The sequence below is a fragment of the Podarcis cretensis genome (genome assembly GCF_951804945.1).
Source record: "Podarcis cretensis genome assembly, chromosome: 5".
Lineage (NCBI taxonomy): Eukaryota > Metazoa > Chordata > Lepidosauria > Squamata > Lacertidae > Podarcis > Podarcis cretensis.
Window position 1 is genome coordinate 66,342,210 of NC_137174.1, and position 26,432 is coordinate 66,368,641.

Here is a 26,432-nt window from a genome sequence, read left to right on the forward strand (position 1 = left end):
TTGTTTAGAAAAAATAGAAGTTGCATGTTTAGACATATAGAAGTTGCATGTGTTTTAGTTCTTTTAAGCTGATGCTGATTTTAATCACCTTCTGAATAGGTTTGCTTTGCGTTTTGTAAAATACAATGTTGGTTTGAATGTTGTGTTTTTCTTCCTTTTCTTTTGTAGTTTACTACTGTTATTTGTAAAATATAAAAAGTGATGTTATTCATTTTGAAAAACTCAATTAAAAAACCCAACCTATTTTAAAAGGATTTTATTGCCTGCTATATGTCTACCATTTTCTGGGATCAGCATGGTTAGCAATGACTCTATTTCAGACAACTATGGGAATGGCTGTTTTACCTTTCTCACAGTTGTTGCCAGTATAGCCCACTTTGCAGGTACAGATGTGAGATCCGTTACTGGGCAGGCAGTAGCCTCTGCTCCCACAGGGGTTGGAGAAACAGGGGTCACTAGCTGGGGAAGAAGTGCAAAACAAACAGTTCAGAACAGTGGTTCTTCAAGACAGTGCAGGCTCCCTTAGGAAAATATGTCAGGAGAGGATCAGACTAAATACTGTCTCTCCCCCCCCCCACATCTACCTGCCCTAAAAGGCTACTAAGAACCTTTGCATATACTACGTGTGCTCCCATTCTATATCAGCTTACCTATTTCACAATGGTAGCCAAAGAAGCCCTCTGGGCAGACACACAGGTAGGAGCCACTGTAATTTTCGCAATCTCCTCCGTTCCGACAAGGGTTTGATTCACAGGCATCCACTTCTGGAGGGCATAAATACACTCACTCAGATATCTGTAGGAGGTGTCACATGGAATTAAGAGGATGACTCTGCATCTGGTGGAGAATCCCTTGCAAAGATGCCTGCTGTAGTACAGTGCATTAGCTCCACGTGAAAACCCTCCCTGGGGCCATCCATCTGCACAGTATATTAATCTCCCCGGTAAATAAGAAATCAGCAGAAATTCAAGATAGATGGTGGCATGTTTCCTTAAGCCTGTCTAATTGCTGCTTACATGCAGCACCAAACCATTTACTTCTGAGTTACAGAATTTCCTGTTCAAGATTTTGCATACCTCTTATTAGACCATAGCCACTCACTACAGATGAGTTGCTTCCATGGGGAGACCTTGGCTGCGTACACCTATCTACAACATTAGCCACAATCTATATCTAAGTAAAGGTAAAGGGACCCCTGACCATTAGGTCCAGTCATGACCGACTCGGGTTGCGGTGCTCATCTCACTTTATTGGCCAAGGGAGCCGGCGTACAGCTTCTGGGTCATGTGGCCAGCATGACTAAGCCGCTTCTGGTGAACCAGAGCAGTGCATGGAAACACCGTTTACCTTCCTGCTGGAGCGGTACCTATCTACTTGCACTTTGACGTGCTTTCAAACTGCTAGGTTGGTAGGAGCTGGGACCGAGCAACGGGAGCTCACCCCGTCGCAGGGATTCGAACCGCCAACCTTCTGATCGGCAAGCCCTAGGCTCTGTGGTTTAACCCACAGCGCCACCCACGTCCCTATCTATCCTGTATCTATTCTATCATGAAATGCAGCATTTGGATGTTTTCCCCAGAAGTCAGCTTTGATCCAAATTGAGGAAAAGAACAACCTTGCTATTTTTTAAAGTTGATAATGTGTATTAGCCAGCTAGTGCATGACACCATGCCGTCTGAAACCTTCTGAGTTAGAAAGGTCTTTAAATAGCATTTTCTATGGGTTAGAATAATGCTAACTTTCTTATGACTACTGTGTGAGGCTCACACAGCCTATGGCAGCTGAATTGGTTAAAGAAAATAACTCAGGTTTTCCAAGAATAACCTCTTTCAAAGCTTTGCCTTTGAACCTGAACTGTTACCAATATTAAGAAATTTATGCTAAAAGAAAGTGGGATATGTTAGTACCAGCGGAACAGCGGAGCAGCTTAAGGATATTTGGGAGATTCCAGTGATCTTGATTTGCTAGTAGGAAGTAGTGATAGAAGTTCCAAGAAGGGTCAACAGACTATTTACCCGTTTCACACTGAGTTCCAATGAAACCCTCAGGACAATGACAGGCAAAGGATCCTGGTCGATCTGTGCAGCTCCCACCATTCTTGCATGGGTCAGACAGGCATTCATCAATCTCTGTAGAGAATGCAGAAAGGAGAGGGAGAGCAGTACAGTGACTTCATCAGCACAACAACACTATCAAAGGTAGAAAACCAGCAGTAATGGGGTAGAAAGTGAAGAACTTTGTGTTTTTCTTCCTCATCTTAAACTCTGTTGTGGCAAAACAGTTTTAATTCTGCAAAAATAGTGGGGCAGGAAGAGGGGAGAAGCACGATAATTTTAACTCTTGCCACCTGTAGCTATATGATGGTGTAAGTGTTGTTTACAGTACATTAATTGATATTTATTTTTGCAAAGAGCAGTGGGGTTGCAGGGAGGTTTGATGGCAAGCACTTCCACAGCAATTACTGTATTTTTCTGTGTATAAGACTAGGTGTTTTTTTAAAAAACCAAAAAAGTAGGTTTCAAATTGGGGCTGCTGAGGGGTGTTTTCTTAATTTGGAGTCCCCCAAAATAAGTGGCATCTTATACATGGGGGCGTCTTATACACGGAAAAATACGGTACTTCACCATTTGATGCTTTAAAATTATCACTTCATTAACAGATATAGTCTTGCCTGGTAACAGCACACAGGATTCACCAAAAGGTCCCCGACACCAGGGTAAGAGGCTATTTTATTGTTGCTGGGAAGAAACCCTACAAAGGTAGCAGCTCTGCATAAAGCAGCTTTTAGGTGGGGATGGAAAAAGAGAAAGGGACACCCAGAACTCCTAACACTGCGTCCTAAGAAATGAACAGTCATATTTAAGAGCATATTAGCACTAACAATTGGCCTTAGGAAGGGGATTTCCAAAGGATAAACCTCACATCTCACATCCTGTTTGCAAGCACAAATAAGAATTTGTAAATGAAGCATTATGCAAGTTAAAAAGTACTTTAGAATTGATAGGAATGTATTATATGAATAAAGAAAATTAATAACTACTACAGTATAAAAAATTGGTTAGTGAACCAACTGCCTGTTTTTATATTGCACCCCCTCCCCCTCATTAATAGACAATGGCATTTCTTCAAGCCTGCATTGTTCCATTCTTTAATAAGCAAGTAGGTGTGTTCGATGCCATTCCTTCCATTCCTGTCAGAAGGCAGGGCTTTCTATGTCAACTGTATTAAGGGCTTGGGCTTGGTTTTGTGTCTTCATTTCTCATACCTGAAAACAGAATTTTTCCTATCTGAAAATATGAATATAATGGGAAGTTATGCAGTCTTCCCCTGTTACTCAGTTCAGCAAGTTTAAAGAAAACACTCTCATGAAAGAGATCACTGATCATCCAAAGCTTGCTTTTGCCAATTTCCCCTCCCAGTCACAAAGTCGTTCCACAGAGAAACAAGGCGATGTTATTAAGCAACATAATTGAAATATTGTTACATAATAAAGTTTATCCCCCCCACCATATTTTAAGGCACAGTTTCTATCAAGATGGGCCTTTCTATACCGTATCCCAAGAAGATGACTTGGGTATTTCAATGACATTGTTATTTTCCCCATAATCAGTCAATGTGGCTTTTTTAAAAAGCATTGTTTTGTTTTATGTTACCCCTTTCCAGTTCATTGGAAGATAGGAGATTATTAACCAAATGAAAAACAACAAAGCTAGTGGACCTGATGGGATACCTGCTGAAATCTTCAAAGTGGGTGAAATTAAACTTACACAACAACTTCACAAGCTCATCGGAAAAAAAATCTGGGAAAGAGAAGAGATCCCAGAAGACTTTAGGGATGCCAAAATTATCAATCTCTTTTTAAAAAGGTGACAGAACTGATTGCGGAAACTCTTGAGGCATCTCTCTATTAGCTGCAGCTGGCAAAATTCTTGCAAGGATCTTTGCAAACTGTCTCTTAACAATATCCGAGGTGACCCTTCCTAAATCCCAAAATGGTTTTTGGCCTTCTAGGGGGACAGTGGACATGATTTTCACCGCCTGACAGCTTCAAGAAAAATGCAGAGAGCAAAACCAACCCCTGCATATGGCATTTACTGACTTAAGGCTTTTGACAATGTAAATCCTAATGCCCTGTGGACTGTCCTTCTGCAAATTGGCTGCCCAGATAAATTTGTAAACATCATTCAGCTCCTCCATGATAATATGACAGCAACAATCGCAGATAACAATGGCTCTCAAAGTGAACCATTCACAGTGGGATCTGTTGTTAAACAGGGTTGTGTTATTGACCCAGCACTATTCATTCTTTTCACTGCCATGATCCTACACTTTGTCAAAGGGAAACTCCCCACCGGAGTAGAAATCATATATTGAACAGATGGAAAGCTCTTCAATCTGAGCAGGCTAAAAGCAAAGAATAAGGTTATCGTAACTTCCGTCATAGAGCTTCAGTATGCTGATGACAACATAGTGTGCGCACACTCAGAGGCTTACCTCCAAACCAGCCTAAATATCTTTGCAGAAGCTTATGAAAAGCTTGGCCTATCACTCAACATCCAAAAAACCAAAATGCTGCACCAACAAGTACAAAATAACCCCTCTGCAGTGCCACAAATCCAACTTGATGGTGTAACGTTGAAAAATGTCAATCACTTCTCCTACCTAGGCAGTTATCTTTCCACAAGGGCCAGCATTGATGACGAAATCCAGCATAGTCCAGCACACTATATAGTGTGTACACAGCTTTAAAAGCGCTCAGATTTATGTAGAGAGCACACAGAGTAAAAGCCTAATTGGCACAGTTTATCTGAACTGCAGTCCTGCTAAACTTTAAGTAGCCTTAGTTTCCTGGTGCTCACCATCATGACCAAGACCTCTATGCATTCAACTGGGCCACCACAACACTTATCACAGCTACCTCAACAAGCCAGCAACCTAAGTGGACTACCATCAACCCTTCATCAGCACCCCCTGCATCCACTCCCCTATATACTATGATGTACACCCATTCATTCACATTACTCACACAACTGCAATTGGTTGGATGGCTGCCAATACACACAGTCTCAATCCAGGCAAGACAGAAGACGTACTACTGGTGGGTTAACTTTGGAGGTGGTGCACAGCCTCTTCTGGCAAATTAATACTGAGAAATATAACTCTCCTTCTGCAGTGCAACAAAAATTGCATCTCACAAATGCATGGGGTTTTAAATTTTACTTCAAACCTGCCCCCCGGTTTACTGAATTGTTTTAGGTCACGAGTAAAAACCGTAAGAAACATCAAAACAAGTAGCAACGGGAAAATACATATATTATTAAATATTAAAAGGTAGATATTTAAAGCAGAGATAATAAAGCAGTATAAATCTGGTGGCAGCAGAAATAACTAGCACAGGCTGTGAAAAAGTTCAGAAAGCTATTAAGTCTCAGTGTTCTAGTTCAAATGGCCTTGGGGTTCCAGAAACCCTTTCTATTAATTTATAATGACAGATCTCTGCATAAAACTGACACTGACATATGGGCCGGATCAGACTTCATCCACTGGCCTTCACCAAATATTCATCCAGTAAAGGCTATTCATTTTCCTTTGGACTCTACCTATCAGTATCACTTCTGCTTTTGCCCTTTTCTCCCATCTCCTCATTCTCTCATCCCTAGCCCAAAGTGGGCCTTCCACCTGCAACTGCACATCTAAATCTCTTCACTGCTGTCAGGAGGAAGGGGAAGCTTGCTGTTGATAATGCCTCCTTATACTATAGCTGCTATACAAAGACCATCTCAATAAAGGATTTGCCTCCACTTTCAGAGGCATTATACCTCTGCATGCCTGTTGCTAGGATTCAGAGGTAGGAACAGTGCCGTTGCACTCAGGTTCTCCTTGCGGGACTCCCAAAAACACCTGGATAGCCACTGTGGGAAGAGGATACTGAACTAGATGGACTTTTAGCCTGATGCAGCAAAACTCTTCTTGTCTTTTAGCATTCCCATTCTGCAGGTGGCTGAACCTTAATACAGAAAGGCAGGTCCCTTGCTAAAATCTTCCTGGTCCTTTCTGAATTCAAAATTTTCAGTCATAAATATTTCTTTGACTGCTTTTTCTATTTGTTCTGCTGGATGCAATTCTCTATTGCTGATTTTATTCTGTCTCCTATTGTATTTGTTAGGATATTTCCGTTCCACCTTAAAAGGGAGCAGGATGTTTGTGTCACAGCCTGCGTATTTCCTGTTCACAGGATGTTTCTGTTGTGTCTTTGCTTTCGGTTTCTCTCTGTGCCTGAACACGCAAGCAGGCAGTCATGTTTTTTTCCTTTGTTCTGACCAACGCTGAATAAACTTCTAAATAATGCTCTCCTGCGTGCATCTTTCGCTGTGCGAATTCTGCTGATAGAGCGTGCATCAGCTTTGGAATGTGGCAAGCTATTTTCTGGAGCTCGTGTCGCTAATTGCTGATACTGTATCTACGGGAGATCGATGGATCGTCCAGAGGTGACGTGGGGGCCATGATGGGCTTTATCTCCCTGGCAGTATCCCAACAGTATTTTGGTTAACCGCCCAGAGGACTTTGTCATTAGGTAGTATATAAATATTGGAACTAATTAAATAATAAATAAAATCAAAAGCTACATTACTCTGAAAACCACAGTACTCTAAAAAGAATTATACATTTTTATTTTAGCTGTGTGTATACCCGGCCTCCCTAACCAAAGTCCTTATTTAAAAACATTGAACACACAACAGTACAACATTACAACGGTGGGCACACACACGCCCCAGTTCTCCAGTGTTTTGACAAATGCCACTCTGCAGCTGGAGCTCCTGGCCTGGGATGGATTGTTGAAGCAACCAGATGTTAGTCCCTCACTGGGTTTCTTAAGCTGCTGCTGCTGCTTATGACTCTCACAGGATCTAATGCCAGTGGCAGATGCAGGAAGTGTTGGGAGAGCAAAAGCATTAGAAGCCTCCCCACCAGTCCTCAGATGTTCCAGCTGCAACTTTGCTGCTGAATCTCTGGGCCACAGCAAGTCTCCTAGGAAATAATCCTGGTTCAGAAATGGCTTGATGTTAAGTCCCTCACGGGCTAGGGCTTTCTCAATGGGGCTTATGGTAACACTGATGGTACGCCCTGACATAGCACCGATGTGGTGCTATGGGCAACAACGTCATGCGACTTTCTGGCACACATACTTGCACATTCTCTTACCCAACTCACAGTGGTGTCCTGTATAGCCAGTTTTGCACAAGCACAGGAAAGTGGCAATTCGATCTTTACACAAGCCTCCGTTCATACACGGCTGAGATCTGCATTCATCAATTTCTGTAACAGAGAGGGGAGAAGAAGAAGAGTTTGGATTTGATATCCTGCTTTATCACTACCCAAAGGAGTCTCAAAGTGGCTAACATTCTCCTTTCCCTTCCTCCCCCACAACAAACACTCTGAAGTGAGTGGAGCTGAGAGACTTCAAAGAAGTGTGACTAGCCCAAGGTCACCCAGCAACTGCATGTGGAGGAGCAGGGAATCAAACCTGGTTTACCAGATTACGAGTCTACCGCTCTTAACCACTACACCACACTGGCTCTCAGTGATGACCATCTAGCTGTAATGGAAAACCATAAAAGCCCTGAAAGAGACACAGACACCCATACCCCTCCCTTATGTGCCAGGGCATGTGGATTGGAGCAGCCTACACATTTGGAAAGGTGCATGTTAGAAACAACCCCTCCCACTGCAGCATGGGAACCGGGGATAACAGGAACCAGAGGTGCAAACACAAATCTAGTCACACAGTAAGCACCACTAGTCAGGGGCAACATGCTGCCCCTTAGCTGTTGGTCAAGAGGGGTTGCTTCCCTTTCACAGCTTTGCCCAGCTTGCACCTATTGTTCTTTTATAATGGCTTATCTGCCTTATCGTTTCCTTAAGCTTGAGAAGTGCTATGGTTTCCCCAAGGGGATTTTCCTCTCTCCTTTTATCAACTCCAAGACTTCCAAGATACACAAGAACATTAGAACTCCGGAATAATCACAGGAACCAAAACTGGCACTGGTCTGGTTCCACTTTGTCTTCTCACAAGAACAATAGGTAGGTATCAGACACTGAAGAGTACAGTACTATAGTTCTGATGAAATATTAAAGTCACCAGAAACTGTTGCTTGAAGTTGAAAAGGACCTGATCACTCACTCACTCACTCACTCACTCACTCACTCACTCAAATACAAAATCAAGTTACCGTTACACTCTGGAGGGTCACTCCAGACGCCTTGTGTTCTGCACACCCTGGGGTTATTCTGGGGACTGAGAACATAACCCAGATCACACCGGTATTCTGCCAGAGAGCCCAGCTTAGTGGAGTTAAATGCCACCTGGGCATGCTTCACCTCCTTGGGGGTACCACAGTCTACCTCTATAAGGAAAAGAAAGAGTGGGGGAGGGGTGGAAGAAGAAAGGTTATAGAGCAATGCATTTGTTATACAGTCTATGAGCTGCACAATTAACACTGATGTAAATAAGGGCTCTGCCCTGATGAGAGCACTGGGGATAGTGAAGGCCTAGTTCTTCACACAGAACCTAAAAGGACATTCCCTTTTGTGTGAGCGACTTACTGAGTTACGTTAGAAAAGTTCTCATGCTGTGGCCTGCCTTCATCAGAGAAGCAAAAACTGCAATGCCAGCCTCTAAAATTAATGTCGCCAGGGCAAGCCTTCAGTGGTTAGCATCATTTGTTCCAAGAGACACTGCTCTTAGCTCCCAAATGCAGTTTGTGGTGCTGCAAATAATTAGCATGGATCCGAGCTGCAAGTTCCAACCTGCCTTACACAAATTTCACAGAAGCTGAAATTTTCAGACAGAACTTCCAAAAACCTCCGGAAGCAGTCCAGAACATTAGCTGAATGGTTTTGCTTTTTAAAAGAATTGAAAACGTTGTCATGGCCCATTGTACTAGGACAGATGACCTATCACAGCTGACTATGGGGCATTACCTTTCTATGTGTTTACCTGATTGGCAGTGCCTTCCTGTGTAGCCAGCTGGGCATGTGCACAAATAGCTGTTGCCAAGATCCTGACAAGTGGCTCCATTTTCACATGGATGCAGGAGGCAAGGAGAAGGAGCTGTGGAAGCAGAGCCCAGCCCACCAATACAAAATTGTTCCATTTAGTATTCCAAACAGAGCTTACAAAAGCACCTTTAAAAAATGAAACAACATGTGACAGTAACACAAATGATTTCTAACCCTAGTAATGCAGTCACACTGCAGGATATTTTATACCACCAACACCAGAGACTTAACTCTGTGTTACGCTAACTGCTCAGCTTGCATCAATGTTGGAATTTTGGATTCTGGATTTCCTCCAGGACTGCAGCATATGAGGAGGGGAGATCTAATTCTTCCCTCACCAGCTGCTATTCCAGTGAAAATAACCCCCCATGCTCCAGTTAGTAATGGAGTGGGGAAACTTCTATTGGTACCAATGGAGGGTGGAAGCCCTTTTGGTGCAAATGGAAGTTGTCGGCCCCCAATCACTAAAGGCAGCATAGGGAGAGGGGATTTCTATTGGGATCACAGAAGGGAAGGAGAAGATTAAACCTCCTCTCCTGAAGAACAGTAGAATCAATGGAAATCGCCCATTCCACTGTGCTTATGATTAATTTTTAGAAGTTCAATGACATAGCTGCAAGGCACACAATTATCACAACCTGTAGTTATGCCACCCAAGCAGCTATGTTCTAAGCTTCCAGCTATGGTTCAACCTAGACCACTGATCAGTACTTTTGATTGCTGTTCAGGATAAATCCAGCTCCTAATTTCATAGCATGCCTGGCATCTAGCTTACTTTTTACCTCTACAATGGAAAGCAATCAAATCTTCAACACTTTGCTCAAATCTGCGATATAAACAATTCATTCATTCATTCATTCATTTAGTTGAGTATTTCTAAATAGGGATTTCAGTAAATTATAACTCCTTGGAGATTCAACATCCTGATCCCAGCCTATTGAGATCAAGCAGGCTCCTTCACTGTACTCTTCCAGCACCTGCATAAAACATTCTTGTTCAGACAAGCCTACCCAGATGCTTAGAAAGTTGAGGTGCTTTTAATCTGTTTTAATATTTTAACTTTTGTATGTTTTGAAGGTAGGGTTCTGAACTTTTATTGACTTTGCCATTATATTTTTTGTATACCACTCTGAGGTTTCACAACCAAGCGGTGTGTAAGTTTTATGAAGTAAATAAAGGAAACAATAGTGTTGCAGTCTCCTGAAAGTGGACTGGATGGCTACTAGCCATTATGAGTTGTGCTCAGGTTCGGCCTGTGTGCTTCCCATAGGCATCTGGTTGGCTACTGTGAGATGAAGAAGCTGATCGGCCTAATCCAGCAGGCTCTTCTTATGTTCTTAACTCCCTGAGGTTGCCAAAAGGAGACCCCGTCTGATGGCTTTACCCTCTGGGGAGAGAAACCATACCTGCTGCCTAATGTCAATAGGCCTCTGGCTTAGTCATTGCCCGAAGGGCATGCCTTTTCTTTCACATGTGCTGCTCACATGTGGAAGACCCCTCCAATCCCATAACTACATTTGGAACTCCCCCCTTCTCAATTGTTTTTTGGTGTTCCTCTTTCAACAAACCTCCAAAATGGAGACCTCAAACCCAGTTAACATCCATGTGGGATGTGCTGCTACAGTTGCTTTAAAAGGTGTGTGTTTTTATATATAGTTTTTAAATATATATATATATATATATATATATATATATATATATATATGCAACTGTTTCACAAATATATATTTCAACATTGCAAATGCCTCATGGGAAGCGATTCATAAATGAAATAAATAATACACTAATACCTATCTCGCAGTGTCGCCCGGAATATCCTGGGAGGCAGTCACATTTGTACTTGCCAATATAGTGGAAACAGGTCCCCCCATTATGACAAGGCCCTGAGGCACAGGGGTCAGGTTTGCCTGTGAAAACAGAAGGTCCAGGTTACATAGCAAACAATTCCCTAACACCTCCCAAGAAGTCCCTTTACGTCCCCATCCCCTCGACTAAAATTGCGGCAGTGCATGCAGTAGAGATACCTATCTCACAGTGCTTCCCCGTGAAGCGGTAAGGACAGGTGCAGTGGTATTCTCCATCTGATTCTTTACACGTCCCTCCATTGCGGCAGGGCCCAGAACTGCACAGCTTTGGCTTTGCTGGGAAGGGGAAAAAACATCCGTACTTGTTACAAGCCCCTTTAAAAGACAGGTGGAAGGAAGAGTTTCACTCACTGGCCTTCTAGCCCTTTCCTCAGGTTAAACTGTGTCCCTGACTAATCCAATGAAATAGGACTGGCAACAGATCCACGGCAGACAAAATAAAAGCACTTCCACATAAAGCGTAATTAATTTTTATTGAATTTTCTTCCAAAGCAGGAGTCTGCATCAGCTTAAGTTTTGCACATCACCATTGCTCAGTCTCACAGTTATGTCAACTAAAAGTGTTGCTCAACTGGAACAGACTAACAGCAACTGAAAGTGGTGTTTATTTGCGATAGGTTGCTATGTCATTTTTTCTGCCTTACAAAGTATGCTGAATATAATTTTGGTGTTTAGAAGCTGTTTTTTTCTGAATATTTGGCAACTGGAAGTGCTAGTTTGTTGGCACCAGGCTATTAAGCTATATCCATTTCTATTTTTTAACTGCGTTCAGAATTGTTTTACTGCAAGGTTTCCCAAACTTGCGTCTCCAGGTGTTTTTGGACTACAACTCCCATCATCCTTAGCTAGCAGGAATGGGGGTCAGGGATGGTGGGAATTGTAGTCTAAAAACAGCTGGAGACCCAGGTTTGGGAAACCCTGTTTTACTGCATTGCTGTTATTGTGTAGAAGAATACATTTTAGTAAAACCTGAAGGTTTTTTGTTTTTTGTTTGTCTTGGGTTCTCACAATGTCTTTTTGACCTGAGAGAGAACCATGCACTGGACCAGCCACGGGAGAGAAAAGGAGGGGAAGAACATTACCTGCAGTCAATTCTATCACCCTGCACTAGGGAAAAAAAATGATAGTGTGTCCTATATATAGCATCAAAGTAGGATTTGGAAAGGCAGCTTCTGTTCTTCCATTCAGGGTTGGCAAATACCTTTCTCACAGTGCCTGCCAACGAAGCCTCGGGTACATTCACAGGTGTAGGAATCATCTTGAGCTTCACATGATCCGCCATTCAGACAAGGATCCGAGTCACAAGGAGAGGGTGGCTCAGCTGCAAAAGCAGACATGGCCTCACATGGGCTGATGCTAAATAAAAACCCCACCTGCCCCACGGAAAGGAGCTCAATTAAATGACATGGAAAAAAGGACACACATCTTTGAATTAATAAGCCCAGGGGTCCTCTATCCCACAACTCCTTGTTTCTTAGGATATTTATTTATGGGGATCTTCCTAGTGCCTGCTACAGACAAACAAGCTACACAATCTCTATAATAAAAAAAGCATGCTTACAGCACTTTTCAGGATACAAACTAAACTTGATGTTAAACGTGCTGCAGGCTTTTAAAAACACAACTAGCATGAGAAGGGTGGGGCTGATTATTATAAGAACTGCAGAAGGCATGGAAGGGGAACTTAGCTCCTGCTTGCAGTCCTGAAGATCATCTCTCCTCTGAAGCAAATACTTACTTTGGAAAGAAATCTCCTACTGACACCAATGGGGGGGGGATTTCTTGCCAATGCAAATACCATTTTCAGAGGAGGGATTTTCTTTGGGACTGCCGTGGGACGGGTGGTGGGGGTGAGTTTCTCATGCATATGTGCTGCGATTCCAATAATGATCAATCCCTGCATCCAGTGCAGACACAGTTACTTTTATGTGCAGTTTGGCCCAAAGAGATTGCCCAGTCTTATCTCATTTACCAGGGGAGGAACGATTTGCTCAGGGACTTCAACCTGGATCTGATTTGCATGTGAAGAGCAAGAGGTAACAGGAGAAGATATGAATTGCTCATGCATCCCCTTCTCACATGCAGCTTCACCACGGCATTCGACACTAACATTCTATCAACTGCATTGCACCTTCCCAAGTCTTTTTTGCATTCAAAGAAACTGCTTCATTTACGTTGCAGGGTATGGACCCTACCTAGTATTCACAACTCAGAGTGGGTTCTGGATTAGTTTCTCTGGTATGCAATACTGGGCATTCTCCCACCACCTTGATCCTCATATTCAAAGCCCATTTTGATGTGCCCAGACTCCCTATCCTACTTACTGTGGTTTGTGCCGTAATCCGTATGGCACACACAAAGGTAATTGCCACCGTACTCCATACAGTAGCCTCCATCTGGGCACTGGGTGTTCATATTGCAAGGTGTTGCGGTCACTTCTGCAGTGGCGGGGAGGAAACAAACACACAGCAGTTCCCTGTCATGCAGCTCAGTACCATGCAGGCAAGCTTTATTTAAAAATACCCCAACAGTTAAAAGAAACATTTTGGGGTGATGCCTGCATTAAGAAACACACAAGTAAAACCAGCAGATACATGGATCTGAAGGCACTTTCCCTTAAAATAGATTTTATGTCATGTTTCTAAATTGCTTTTAACTCTGAGAGGATTCTACACTGGGGAGGCTAACTTTTTTACACTGCCCCATTGCAACCCCCCTGGGGGCCACATGCCTATAGTGACTGTGGCCCAAAAGTGGGTATAGACATCCCACATTCTCACACAAACATGCAAGGAGCCCCGCCTCCACTCGTCAGCTGATCCTTGCAGTGTGCATGTATATTTTACTCACCATTGCAGTGCTGAGTGGGGCAAAGAGGTTTACTTTCTGTGCCCAATCCAGTACTCCAAGGAAGAAGAAAACTGAGTCCTCTATGTTTTTCAGGTGATGATCAGAAGAGCAGAGAGGGTCATGCAATGTTATCCACTATCTCTGCCTTAGATTTTTTTTTTATGGGGGGGGCACTGGGGTGTAACCTGTGGAAACATGGCTGGCTTGAAAAAGATTTCCTGTTTAGGGAAGTTTTTAATATTTAATGCTGTATTGTTTTTAACACTTGATTGGGAGCCGCCCAGAGTGGCTGGGGAAACTCAGCCAGATGGGCGGGGTATAAAAGGTAAAGGTAAAGCGGGGTATAAATAATAAATTATTATTATTATTATTATTATTATTATTATTATTATTATTTAGCTTTTATATCTCTAGATGGGAGATTGAAACTGAGCATGACTGATGTAACAGTGATACACTCAAAATCAAGACAGTTATCCTTGTCAGCAGGAATGTTCAGAGTCATCTTGATGACTTGGTAATTGAAAAAGAGCTGGATTTCCATAACGAAAGCACTACAGGAGTCGCCTTTTCCTGTCTTAGGCAGAAACAAAGGCTAGACATGGACAATATTATTTAAGAGTGTTGAAGTGGTTTGAGAGAAATATCATTTCCTGTGGTATCCATGGTGGGTTGTATTTTTTTGTCCCACCGCTGTCTCTGATCCAACAGGTTTTGCAAAACTCACTTACCACAAGCCAGGAGTGGGAAAATCAGCCCCCCTCCAGATGTTGCTGGACTTAAAAAAAAAGGTATAGGACCCCTGGACGGTTAAGTCCAGTCAAAGGTGACTATGGGGTTGCGGCGCTCGTCTCGCTTTAAGGCCAATGGAGCTGGCGTTTGTCCACAGACAGCTTTCCAGTCATGTGGCCAACATGACTAAACCACTACTGGTGCAACGGAACACTGTGACGGAAGCCAGAGCACATGGAAATGCCATAGCGGTACCTATTTATCTACTTGCACTGGCATGCTTTTGAACTGCTAGGTTGGCAGAAGCTGGGACAGAGCAATGGGAGCTCACTCTGTCACAGTGTTTCGAACTGCCAACCTTCTGATCGGCAAGCCCAAGAGGCTCAGTGGTTTAGACCACAGTGCCACCATGTCCCACTGGACTACAACTCTCATCACCCCTGACCACTCGCCATAGTAGCTGGGCTAATCAAAGCTGGAGTCCAACAGCATATGGACTATGTCCCTGCCATAAGTAAAAGTGGGTTGAGTGTATACACAAGCAACAACCTAATTTTCAACCTGCCTTAAGCTGTCTGAAAAATGCTCATCTTTCTCCAAAGCAAGAGCTCATTGGTGGAGAGCTTTAATGAGCTACAGAAACCAGTATTCAGAAGGTGGACAGAATAGCCTATCAGTAGCCATTAACAACATTCCTACCAAATTCACAGAGAAGACCAAAATATCCTGGAGGGCACTGGCATATGGTGACGTTTCCATCCAGACACTTCCCCCCGTTCCGACACTCGCAGTCCTCTGAGAGCTCTGCAAAAAGCCAAGGGGGCGGCGGGGGGGGGGGACTAATGAGGCTCATCTGTGCCAGCAAAAGCTCAAGCTACTGAGGCCTTCACAACCCCCACCAGTAACCAACAGAGTGTTCAGGCTGCTGTGGGGAGGGATCTGGATTAGGTTTGGCTACAAGTGTTGTGGTGACAGAACCTTTACTCTCTTTCTCATGACCTCAGATATTTACCTTAATTAACACCCAAGAGACTGCAAATTACAAACCAGCTGCTGCTGCTCCCCACTGGAGTCATCAAGCTCCACCTTTCAAAGGCTCCCTTGTGGTCCTATCTGTGCTCTGTTCAGTGACTCTAATGAGCCTCATTGCTTCTTGTAAGAGACGTACCTCACACTCAACCCATTTCCCCTCTCCTTCTGGAGAATGACATGAGCCAGTGTTTCCTTGCATGGGGTCACTGCCTCCAAATGGAAGATTGCAAAAAGGACTTATAGGGGCAAGTGGGGTGGGGAACAGGAAGACATAGTGATAGGATGGAGAAAATTGCAGCTCCCACAATACTGCACAGTGTGTAATAAATTTAGCACAGGAGACTCTCCATTAAATGAAGTACCACCTGGCCACGTTGCGATGCATTAGCAATTGCAACGGCGTGATGGAAGTCTATATAGACTGGGAAAGGGCTGTTATAGGACCTGAATCATCAAAAGAAGAGCTTGCTCCACACAAGCGTATAAAAAAGAAAGGTATGAGAGCCTCTGACTTTGTTGAATGTGGTCCCACAGTTAGGGGCTGATGTAAACAACCCATTTTGACCTAATGGAAACCAAAGGACTGTCATCTTTTGGAGCACTTGTTGGCTCTGGGAACTTGCCAAGATCACAGGTTGCTCTTGAAAATTGTGTGTGTGTAGTTCAGGTTAAGTCATTATATTGGCATTACATTGAGAGTTTCTAGCACTGGTTAACATGTCCTTCCCCTACTGGCAACTTGTGCTGGGATGTCTGTGCCATCATCACTACATGCAAGTGGTCATGTATATATTTTAGTGCCCAACCACACATAATTCTCCATATTTCCCCTAAGAGGTGTTTTCGTTTGTTTGTTTTTTGGTGGTGGGGTTTCATTTTACCCAAAGCAACAGTGAGAAGCCAGAGTCTGAATCAGACATGCTTATTATGGTGGGGAACACTTATCTCTTCCATGCATGCCTGTTTCTTAATAACTTGCCTCCATTGGGAAGCCTAAACTAAACTCCATCCCTGGCTGAATGTAAAGGCATTTTCTCACACCCCTGTAAACTGAAAGTGAGAAAAGCTATGAACACTGACCAGCACACTTCCACCCTCCCACCCCTGTTTTGATATTATATTATTTTAATTTGCTTTTCTGCTACCGTTGTGTTTATAAACCAAAAACCCAATTCTCAATATAATGGCTCCCCTGTCCATATGACCTTTCATGCTAGACTGCAACATAGCTGCTTTGGGTAAAGCACCCCTCCCTGCAAAGAGAATGCGTAGTTTGTATACAGACTGGGGTACACTTACTGTCTTCGCAGTCGGTGCCTGTGTATCCTTCCGCACACTCACACACATATCCTTGGCTGCTTTCAAGGCAAGTGCCTTTGTTCTGACATGGATTGGACATGCAGGCACTGGGCATTCTGGGCCCACCTACAAAATATTTGTGAGAGATCAACAACATGAGGAAAGAGGGGACATGCCTGGTTAATATTGCACAAAGAAAAAGGGCTAGGTGTTCTTCAAACACATGAATTATTACTCTGAAGGAGGCTGGGGTTCAGTTGTTCTCCATGTCTACAGTGGAGAAGATAACAGGGTGCAAACTGCAGCCCAAAGGACTTTGGTTGGATATCAGGAAAAGCATCCTAACTGCATAGTTGCTAGGGTGTTTTGGAATTTTCAGTAGTGGAAGCCTGCAAAAGAACCTTAGATAAATACATGACTTGATTAATTTGAGTAGATCTGATCCAAAGTAGCTGAATAATTTCATAAAACAAAACCCTAAATCAAAGGGTGCACATTTACGAAAATGAGGGTGAACAGATTTTTTCAATGAATCTACTCTAGCAGGGATAGCGAACCAGTTTCCCCTATATTATTAGATTCCATTTCCCATCAGCCTCGGCCTTATGGGAACAGTCAGGGATGATGAGAGTTGTGGCCCAATAATAACTGAAGAGCCACAGGTTTGCCACCCTTGATTTAGACAATCTCTCTGAGGTGATGTGGGGTCATCCTGCTCACCATATTGACAGTTGTTCCCATAGTAGCCTGGAGAGCATGTGCAGATGTAGCGCCCTGGGCGAATATAGTTGCACGTCTGTCGGTTCCTGCAGTTTCTGCCCTCACAGGCTGAAGGATCTAGAGCGGAGAAGAGTAGGGAGCCTCAGTACAGCCCAACGCAGCTGAATAACTATACACAACAATAAGTACAGGGCTGGGCCTAAGGAGAGAGTCTGACAGAGTAAAGAAAGAGAGGCTCAGAGCAAAGAGTCCGCCACTGAGAGGAATCTGGCTATGTGGGGAGGAGAAGGAGGGTGCCACCACGCAGTTATGAAATCAGGGCACCTGTTTCACAGCGCTGTCCTGTGAATGGCGCCACACACACACAGGTGTAATTGTCCACTAGGTCCATACATCGCCCACCGTTCAGGCATGGGTTGGAATCACATTCGTTTATTTCTGTGAAGGAGAAACAACAACAAAAAGATCAACACCTGACCACAACTGCAGGCCTAGCCATGTTTAAAACAAATATAGGTCTCTGCATATGGATGATTTAAGGGTTGTCATTCATGAGGATGGAGGTAGAAACAGAGCTGGGAATCACTGTTGTGAAGCTTCCCCATGGTATCATAAGCCCACTCAATGGAAGAGAGCAAAGAATCCCATGTGTGTGCAGAAAAAGACATGCTTGCTGCTGGACTGTGGACGTGTGTACATAGGCTCTTTGTGGTCCAGCCTCTGATAGTAGAATCCCCTTGACTTACCTTGGAACAGCTTCCAAATACCTCTTTTTGTCTGCTTGACTGGTGGCCTAAATGTATTCATTGTTAGCTCACCTGTCTCACAATCTTCTCCTGTAAAACCTGGCTGGCAAAGGCACACAGCTGTTCTGTTGGCCACTTGGCATTCCCCGCCATTCTGGCACTCTTTGGCTTCACATGGAGACTCCTCTATAGTGTTTTAGAACAAGAAATGGAGCTTAAATTAGTTCACAAAAGATTTGCCCATTCCATTGATACAAACAAGCATGTGTGGTGTGGTTTCCTCCCAAGGCTGCTGCATGGGTGCTTCAGACAAGGGACTTAGTTTGTCCCTTTCCCAGACATGCTTCTCCTGCTTTCAGAATTAGTAGCATTTCTTGGCTGTAACACCATAGGTAGTGAGAAGCTATGTGGGGTCTGGGAAATGGCAGAATATAGGAAGTTATGGTCTCTCAAAGCTCAAGTGCCTTCCTTAGGCATATGATTCAATTACAGCTCTCTTCAGACTCTGTGCAAGAAAAAATGATACTGCAAAAAGCCAATTTGTGGTAACAACCGCCTTCTATGAATCTGTTGTACACCTTATAGTTTGCAGTCAATGGCTCTTACAAGGTTGGAAAAATGCAACTGAACTTCTGAAACCAGATAAATTTGGAGTGTTCTCATAATATTGGGGAGGATGGTGATGCCTGCAGCAGCCACAAAGACTCCTTTTAGTGGCCATTTACATGCCAAATTTATGTCCATCTTTCCCTACCTCCTTGCCAAGTGAATAGCACACCGTGAAGGGCATTGCATGGTTACTTTCTTAACAATCAACAGGCAAATGAATCAATCGCTTGACTTGATTTGCCTCCAAGGAATGCTCTGGTTTGGGAAAGGGCAAGCCAGACAGGAGCCCCTGAACAAGGCATTCTGTTTAGAGGTGTTGTCTGGGCAGTGGTTCAGGTATGCTGCATGGTTAATTCAGCCACAGGTAGAGCTGTGTGGGAGACACACACACACACACACACACACACACACACGAACTTGCATGTACAAAACCTGATCACATTTACCTCTTCGCTTTTCTCCAGCCATAGTATATTTCTATGCAGGCTGTGGGAACATATGTTCTGTTCTTCTAGGGAATGATTGTGTATATATGTGTTGCAGAAAGGCACCTGTACCTTTTGCACCAAGGTCTTCCATCCTCAGACCTGATTAAAAAACTATTGTGACTGCACACTAGCCACCCTCTAGTACTTGGAAGGATGCTGGCACTAGGATTAAAGGGAGGGGGCAACACCTAAACATACACCATTTTATGATTTGTACAGTCTAACATTTCCTGATTCAGAATGTTTCAGCAGAGAATTAGAAAGACAACTTTTATGCATACAGTTCCCACACTACAACTGCTAACTGCTTTCTATCCCAATTTGTTCCGCAAAGTACCATAGTTTGAGCAGGCCATCCCTAACTTCTGCCCCACCCCCAGACTAGAACTGAAATAAAGAGGTACTGGCAGTGCTTTCTTCTTCTTCAGGGGGTACTCAAGGGCACACAGTACTGGCACCTCTTTTTGTTGTTGTTTAAAAGTGTGGCACTTACTGTAACAACTTCGTGGTGAGCGCTGGCACCTATTTTTCTAGAAAAAAATACTGGTTACTGGTCCTGGAATGCCTTTATAAACACTTTGTCCACCTAGACCTGCCTGTAAGCTGTTATCTGATTTCCCTGTCCTTTTGCAATTACACAATGTTTCTCACCAACTTCACACGTGGCTCCTTTAAATCCTGGTGGACACCAGCAACTGAAGCTGTTAATGCCATCGATGCAGGAGGCTTTGTTCTGACATGGGCTGGAAGCGCACTCATCCACATCTGGAAGGTAATGGGAAGGAAGCGGAAAAGTAGGGTGTGCTCTCATACATTCAGTCGAAACACTTCACATGCATTACCATCTGTAATTAACCAGGCATGTCTACTATGGATACATCATTCCCAGAAGTGTGGATTGCATGCAAAGACAGAAAACAAACCCTTCCTTTATATGTTTTTGATTATGCTAAGATGCTTTGGGTTATATACCCTTTTCTCTGGTGAAAGCCTGAATGCCTCTGTGGAGGATTATAGGAGTTGAGAGGCTAGAAACGACTTCCCTAAGGTCAACAGGTTTAACTTTCTAACACTGCGGTAGCTATTAGCATTAATTATGGCAGCAGTCACCAGGGGCACTTCCAGACTATTGCTATTTTTGGATGACATGCAATCTCATACCAACAAATTCAGGTGGTAAAATTATATTTTATTTGGAGGTCTTGTGCAAAAAGCCCACTTTCCCAAAACTTAAACCTTTTGTCACATGGAAAGTGACAGAAAAACGCACTGCAAAGTGTGAGATAATACTTTCTTTGACATGTCATCTAACCTCCCTGAAAACAAATCAGAACAAATGCTTATTAACTAGCCAACATCATCTAATCTTCTTGCAAACAAATCAAGCAGAGAACTCAACAAAGAGGTTTTCTAGAAGTGTCCCCGGATTTCATTAAATGAAAGCTTTAGTGTGTTCCTCGTTCACCCTGACACTTCAATAGAGAAGTAACTGGCTAATTTAGTAATGACAATATGCCAAAGACAAACATAGGTCAGTTCTCATGGGCATTCAGTTCTTCAAGAATGGGACAGCTAGAGCAAGGAATGGAGCAGCTGCAGGTGGGCAGTAATAAGCCAACAAGAGAAACATGAATTAAAATATTAGCAAACGAAGAAGCCTTATACCAGTAGTGGGGAACCTCAGAGACCAAAGGAAGCTTTCCAGGCATCTCTACCTGGCCTGCAGAATTCTACCCAGTCCACACTCACTGGAAAATCTCACCGAAAAGGATGGGGGGGGCAGCAGCAGGGGGGGGGGCAGAACCTTCCCATTTCACCTCAAGTGGTGAAACAGGATGGGCAGCCCCTGAGAAAAGGGAAGCCAAAATGATTAAGGGGATTGGAGCAAAACTCATATGAAGAAAGGTTACTACATTTGGGGCTTTTTAGTTTATAAAAAAGACAAAAAAGGAGGGCACATGACAGAGGTATATAAAAATATACATGCTGAAGTTTTCTCCATCTCTCATAATGCTGGAACCCGTCAGCCAATGAAGCTGAAGAAATTCAGGATAGATGAATGCTGTGGAATTAGCTACCACAAGGTCTGGCGATGGCCAACTTGGATTGTTTCAAAAAGACAATTTCATGTAAGGTAAGGCTATCAGTGGGTTATAGTCGTGATGGCTATTTATCCCCAATATCAGAGGCAGTACATCTCTGGATTCCACAGCTGAGGACCATGTCCTCCATATGGGTTTCTCATAAGCATCTACTTGGTCACTGTGAAAACAGAATACTGGATTAGATGGGCCTTTGGTCTGATCTGGCAAGGTTCTTCTTAAGCTCACTGAAGCCCCTCAATAGAAGACTGCGAGAAAAGTATGAGCAAGACTCACCAATATGGCATCGCTTTCCAGTGAAGCCAGCCAGACAAGAACAGGTATAGGAGGGGTTCCCTGTGATGCAGTCCTCAATACACTTCCCTCCATTCAGACAAGGGCGGAGTGTCAGGCACACCGATGCTGCACAAAGAAGCAAACCCAGTGTTCAACAAATGATAGCATAGCTAGAGAACTACTAGAATGTGTTGCAGCAACAATAACATTGAACTGATCCAGCTTCCATTGTCCCTGCGGCCTTCTGCCCCTGTTTGCTCTGTAATTAACACACTGGGCTCATGGGTGGAAATGCCATATTCCAATTCCAATTAGCACATCCACATTTAAACTGGATTGAAATTTTGTAGGAAGTTATAGTACGATCTCAAAATATTTTGAATACTGTATATTAAATTTGTTTCCATTTGTTTGTTTTGTGTGTGTGTGTTGCTCTCTGCTGTTCATGTCAAGACTTTTGTTTGCTCTCTAAACGTCTTACATTATCATTTTGACCATCAAATGTCAAATTAATCCTCCTTTAGAGGCAAACTATTAGTAGTTCACAAAGAGAAAATGTTAATGACTGTACCAGTATTCCTTTCTGCTTAGAAATTCTGAACAGCGCTCAAACATGCAACAGTTTAGACCAGCTCTGTGTCCCACTGCGCACACCCCATAACATGCATTCTGCAAAGACATGCTATTTGCCTTTAGGAAAGTTACAATATTTTGTTGACAAAACCAAGAATCAAGAGCTGGGTAAATGCCAGGAACATTCTATAACTCTTTGACCAAAAAATTAAAGTGTGTGTGTGCGCGTGCGTGCGCGCATGCATGCTTAAAAATAAGCTTAGATCTTCAAGAACCAATGGTAAGAAAGGCAAAATGGTTTGGGAAACAGTCAGACAGCAAACCACTTGATTTCCCAAGATGGGGCAATCTCAGGGGGTGAAATATAGCCCCAGAGAGCTGTAGAGAGGTGCATAGCCTTAATATAGGCAGATTAGTCAAGTCTTGGTCTCAGAGTCAGAAGAGAACTCATGTGAGCCTAAGCAGCCATAGATCTGGTAAAGTCTGGGTATATGTTTTTGTTTGGAAATATGTGCCAATGTTGGAGAATTGTTGTGACAAGAAACTGGGCACTACTGTTACTCTCACAATGCATACACCAATAGCCAGTCTGAGGAAGACTATTACAGTATACTTGTAATACATATTGTATTTAGGCTCCTCACCAATTTGTAGAGAGGTATTTTATGAGCCCTATGGAACAGATTTGCAAATGGCAACATTTCTAGTAAAACCTAGCAGCATATTCCTTCTGCAGTCCAAAGAAGCAAATGGTGGCAGAGACATCTCTACTAGGATTACGCTAACTGATCACAGAGCTGAAATGTGGTATTTTATGCATGTTAAAGCCTCTCCACATTTGAGCATTAAAGGTAAAGTAATCCACTTTTTCCTCATTCAAATTAAACCGGTCAAGCAATTGTAAATTTGCTTGTGCAGTTTTCTAGCTTTGTGCACACCTGAAGGATCCTAATCATCATCATCATCATCATCACCACCCCCATCCAGTGTGTGCCAGAAATACTGACAAGTGATGCCAGAAAATACAGTAGTGGGGGTGGTAAGGGGACTGGCAATGATGATTGATTCACCCACCCAAACACACACACACACACACACACACACACACACACACACACATTGCTGCAACCCCACGTGGAGCAGTTTGGAGCCTGATTTTCCCCAATTTAACAGATTATCCCCCTATTGGGTAAATTTAGATTTGCAGGGGGAAAGCATCACGACTGGTATTGTTGGAAGGTAACATCATGTGGACTACACAAATTAAATGAGAACGCAATCAGTTACAAACACACAGTAAACTCTGATGCACACAAGCCCTTAGATTCTTAAAAGTGTACTTTCTCTTGCAATTTTTTATTAAGAATTTTCCCATTCTTACAATATTAAATAGCAGATATGCAAAACAGCAACACCACACACACATGCACAGGCAAAACAGCTATAAAGTACTCTGGCAATGAAGAAGTGTATGATACAAAGTAAGTTGGGAGATACATTTGAAGTTCCAGTTACTGCTAAAAGGCAAGGCCATCTTTCATATTTTGCTTCTCATCGCATATTATGGTAACACCAAAGTAGCTGAAAACCAAACATGCATGACCTTAACTCACAGTCTCATGATTTGAAATTGGCCCACCCCAATTAAACTAGGGCTGCAATCCTACACACACTTAGCTGGGAGTACGCCCAACTGAATTACTTCTGAGTAGACATGTCTAGGATTGCACTTATTTACTCTATGACCAATCAACTCCCATGACTGAACAACCATTCAGAGGGCATCTACTATTTAAAGCTTGCAGTTCTAAGCCTGGAGGCCCATTTTACACATAATCCTACATTCATTTATCTCCAGGTTCTCCCCTTGCCTCATTCTAAAACTTGAGCCGGCAGTGGCAAAAGACATCATAGCTCTCCAGCAGCCAGAGATGCACTCTTGGTTTCATGCAGCAATACAGTCATATCCTCCCAAATTGCAGCTTGAAATGGCTCCTCCACCAGTGCTTCCCATGTCCTGCTGGCCATATTTATGCACAGAGGAAAACAGGGCTTCCACTTGCCACACCCAAACTACCCCAGCTGCATAGCGGCTGCCTTTCTTTCATAAGCACTGGGATTTTCACAGGGACAGAGAAAAGGGATGGAAGAATTGGTTTGGTTAAATAAACCTAACTGCTGTCCTCTTACTTGTGTTGTTGCAGCCCCCCACTTGCACCTGGGCATCATCGATTCTGAACACCCAGCGCCCGGGGATACCCACATTTGTTGTCATCTCCACGTCGACAATGTCATCAGTGCGGGATCCGGGGATGTTAAAATACCGCTTTCCATCACCGGCATTGAAACCTGCCTAGGAAGACAAGGGCAGAGAGTGAAACCTCTCACTGGGGAAAGCAGGGCAGCTGTGGGGATAGGCAAGGGACTTCTCTCTTCCCCCCCAGTGCCCTGCAGAAGAATGGACTGCAAGAACACAAGGAAGGGAAGCATTCCTCTGCATATTGGTTACTGCTACAACCACTTCCCACCTGAAATTTTCCTGCTTTGGATCAGAGGCAGTGCAGCCCCCAGCACAACAACTCTTCCAGTCCCTGATGGGGGGGGGGGGTAGCAGTTTGCTAAGATGGCCCCACTTTGCCTTCCTGGAAAATAATTCCTTCCAGGACTTGGATGTCTTTTCCCATTCATTCCCTATCCTGCAAGATCTAGGACTATGGTCTGAAGGCCCATGATGCAGCAAACATGCAGGCTTGTGTCTGATCAGTGCCTGAATGGGAGAACCCTATGTATGTAAATAAAATTTTTATTGGTTTTTAAATTTCAACTTCGACAATTATTTTCCATCAAGCAGAATTAAAGATATAAAATATCCAACATAAAAAATAAAAAAGTGAAATAAAAGTAAAGGGAAGCAAAGAAAGAGAAAGAAGTGAAGAAAAACAAAGAGAAAGAAAAAGGAAAATATCTTTTCGGAGGTTCTCTTTAACCTCCTGACTTCATTTCGTTTCCCCTAGGTATACCACCTTTATTTCCACAGGAAATAAAAAGAAGTTGGGACACAAATGTAATAAATATATTTATTACATAAATGTAATAAATATATTTATTACATAAATGTAATAAATATATTTAGAATGCAATTTATTTGAGCAGCCATATAAACAATCATTTGCTCGGTCACCTGTGATGAAGATAATTTATCTGTGGCCACCATGCGAGGAAAGTTTACAGAAGCTGGCTCACTCTTTCTTCTCAGGCCATAAATGACTAATGTTCGCTGGCAGTTAGTGCACATTTTTGTGGGCGACCAACTTATTTGCAAGGCTGCTTTGAGGCAAGCATTCTTTCTCCAGGGCACCCATCACAATGGAGCCTCAATTTCAGTTGCTTTCAGAACATCTGAGCAGTCAAGGATCCTCGAAGGCATCCTGTAACTGTTTTGCATGTCAGCTATGATTAAAGGTCTTGGCTATGACACTTGAGGAACTGTCAGCATTAAAAGGGGGGGGGGGGAGGTGACAGGGAGAGGGATTAGATGATCTACTTATTGCAACCCTTCTCCCAAATGGCTCTTGGCACCATAAAGCCTCAGCAATCCCCACACATCCATGACTCACTTGCTGGAACACACACAGAACGCTGAGCCTATTTTCATCCTCATTCATCTGCACAGGGTGAATCCAAGAGAATCTTGGACACTCTCGCTCCTTTCCGTGAAACGAGAACAGATTTGCTAGCTCTAGCCAAGCAGAAGCCTTTGCCATGCTGAGCCGTGAGGTGCTCGTGCCGAGGCGCACTATCGCCTTGCGAGTTACAGCAGCACGTTTTTGCAAACTTGGTCACAAGCCTGGTGAAAAACTTTTCAACTTCCTTCCCCCCCCCCTCTCTCTCGCCCCTGCTTTGGCTGGACTGGGGCAGGGTGTTCCTGAAGCACTGTACAGTATTCCAAAGCATGTGGTTACTGCTCTGTTTACAGTCATAAAAAGCCTGCACTTCTGAATTTCTGGGATTGAAAATGGGTCCATTTCCTTTACACCTGCAATTTCCTGCCTACCGGAGACGCTCAGATGAGAGCAGGCA

The 26,432-nt window shown here is 43.4% G+C and overlaps 1 protein-coding gene across 2 annotated transcripts in view; it reads right to left on the minus strand.

The window, feature by feature from the left end:
- The window catches only part of SNED1 (sushi, nidogen and EGF like domains 1), a 71,205-nt gene that overhangs the window by 18,195 nt on the left and 26,578 nt on the right, over window positions 1-26,432 (minus strand). Inside the window, exons 4-21 of one of the 2 annotated variants that reach the window (XM_079978495.1) lie at window positions 24,543-24,705; window positions 21,780-21,905; window positions 20,053-20,166; window positions 18,377-18,490; window positions 17,883-17,996; window positions 17,559-17,675; window positions 16,839-16,964; window positions 15,207-15,311; window positions 13,250-13,363; window positions 12,127-12,246; window positions 11,085-11,201; window positions 10,851-10,967; window positions 8,999-9,112; window positions 8,232-8,405; window positions 7,204-7,317; window positions 2,016-2,129; window positions 651-764; window positions 346-459 (exon numbers count right to left, since the gene is read on the minus strand). In XM_079978495.1, coding sequence (XP_079834621.1) covers window positions 346-459; window positions 651-764; window positions 2,016-2,129; window positions 7,204-7,317; window positions 8,232-8,405; window positions 8,999-9,112; window positions 10,851-10,967; window positions 11,085-11,201; window positions 12,127-12,246; window positions 13,250-13,363; window positions 15,207-15,311; window positions 16,839-16,964; window positions 17,559-17,675; window positions 17,883-17,996; window positions 18,377-18,490; window positions 20,053-20,166; window positions 21,780-21,905; window positions 24,543-24,705 — 2,191 coding nt within the window. The remainder of the gene's footprint in view (window positions 1-345; window positions 460-650; window positions 765-2,015; window positions 2,130-7,203; window positions 7,318-8,231; window positions 8,406-8,998; window positions 9,113-10,850; window positions 10,968-11,084; window positions 11,202-12,126; window positions 12,247-13,249; window positions 13,364-15,206; window positions 15,312-16,838; window positions 16,965-17,558; window positions 17,676-17,882; window positions 17,997-18,376; window positions 18,491-20,052; window positions 20,167-21,779; window positions 21,906-24,542; window positions 24,706-26,432) is intronic. The other variant, XM_079978496.1, reaches the window with a different exon arrangement.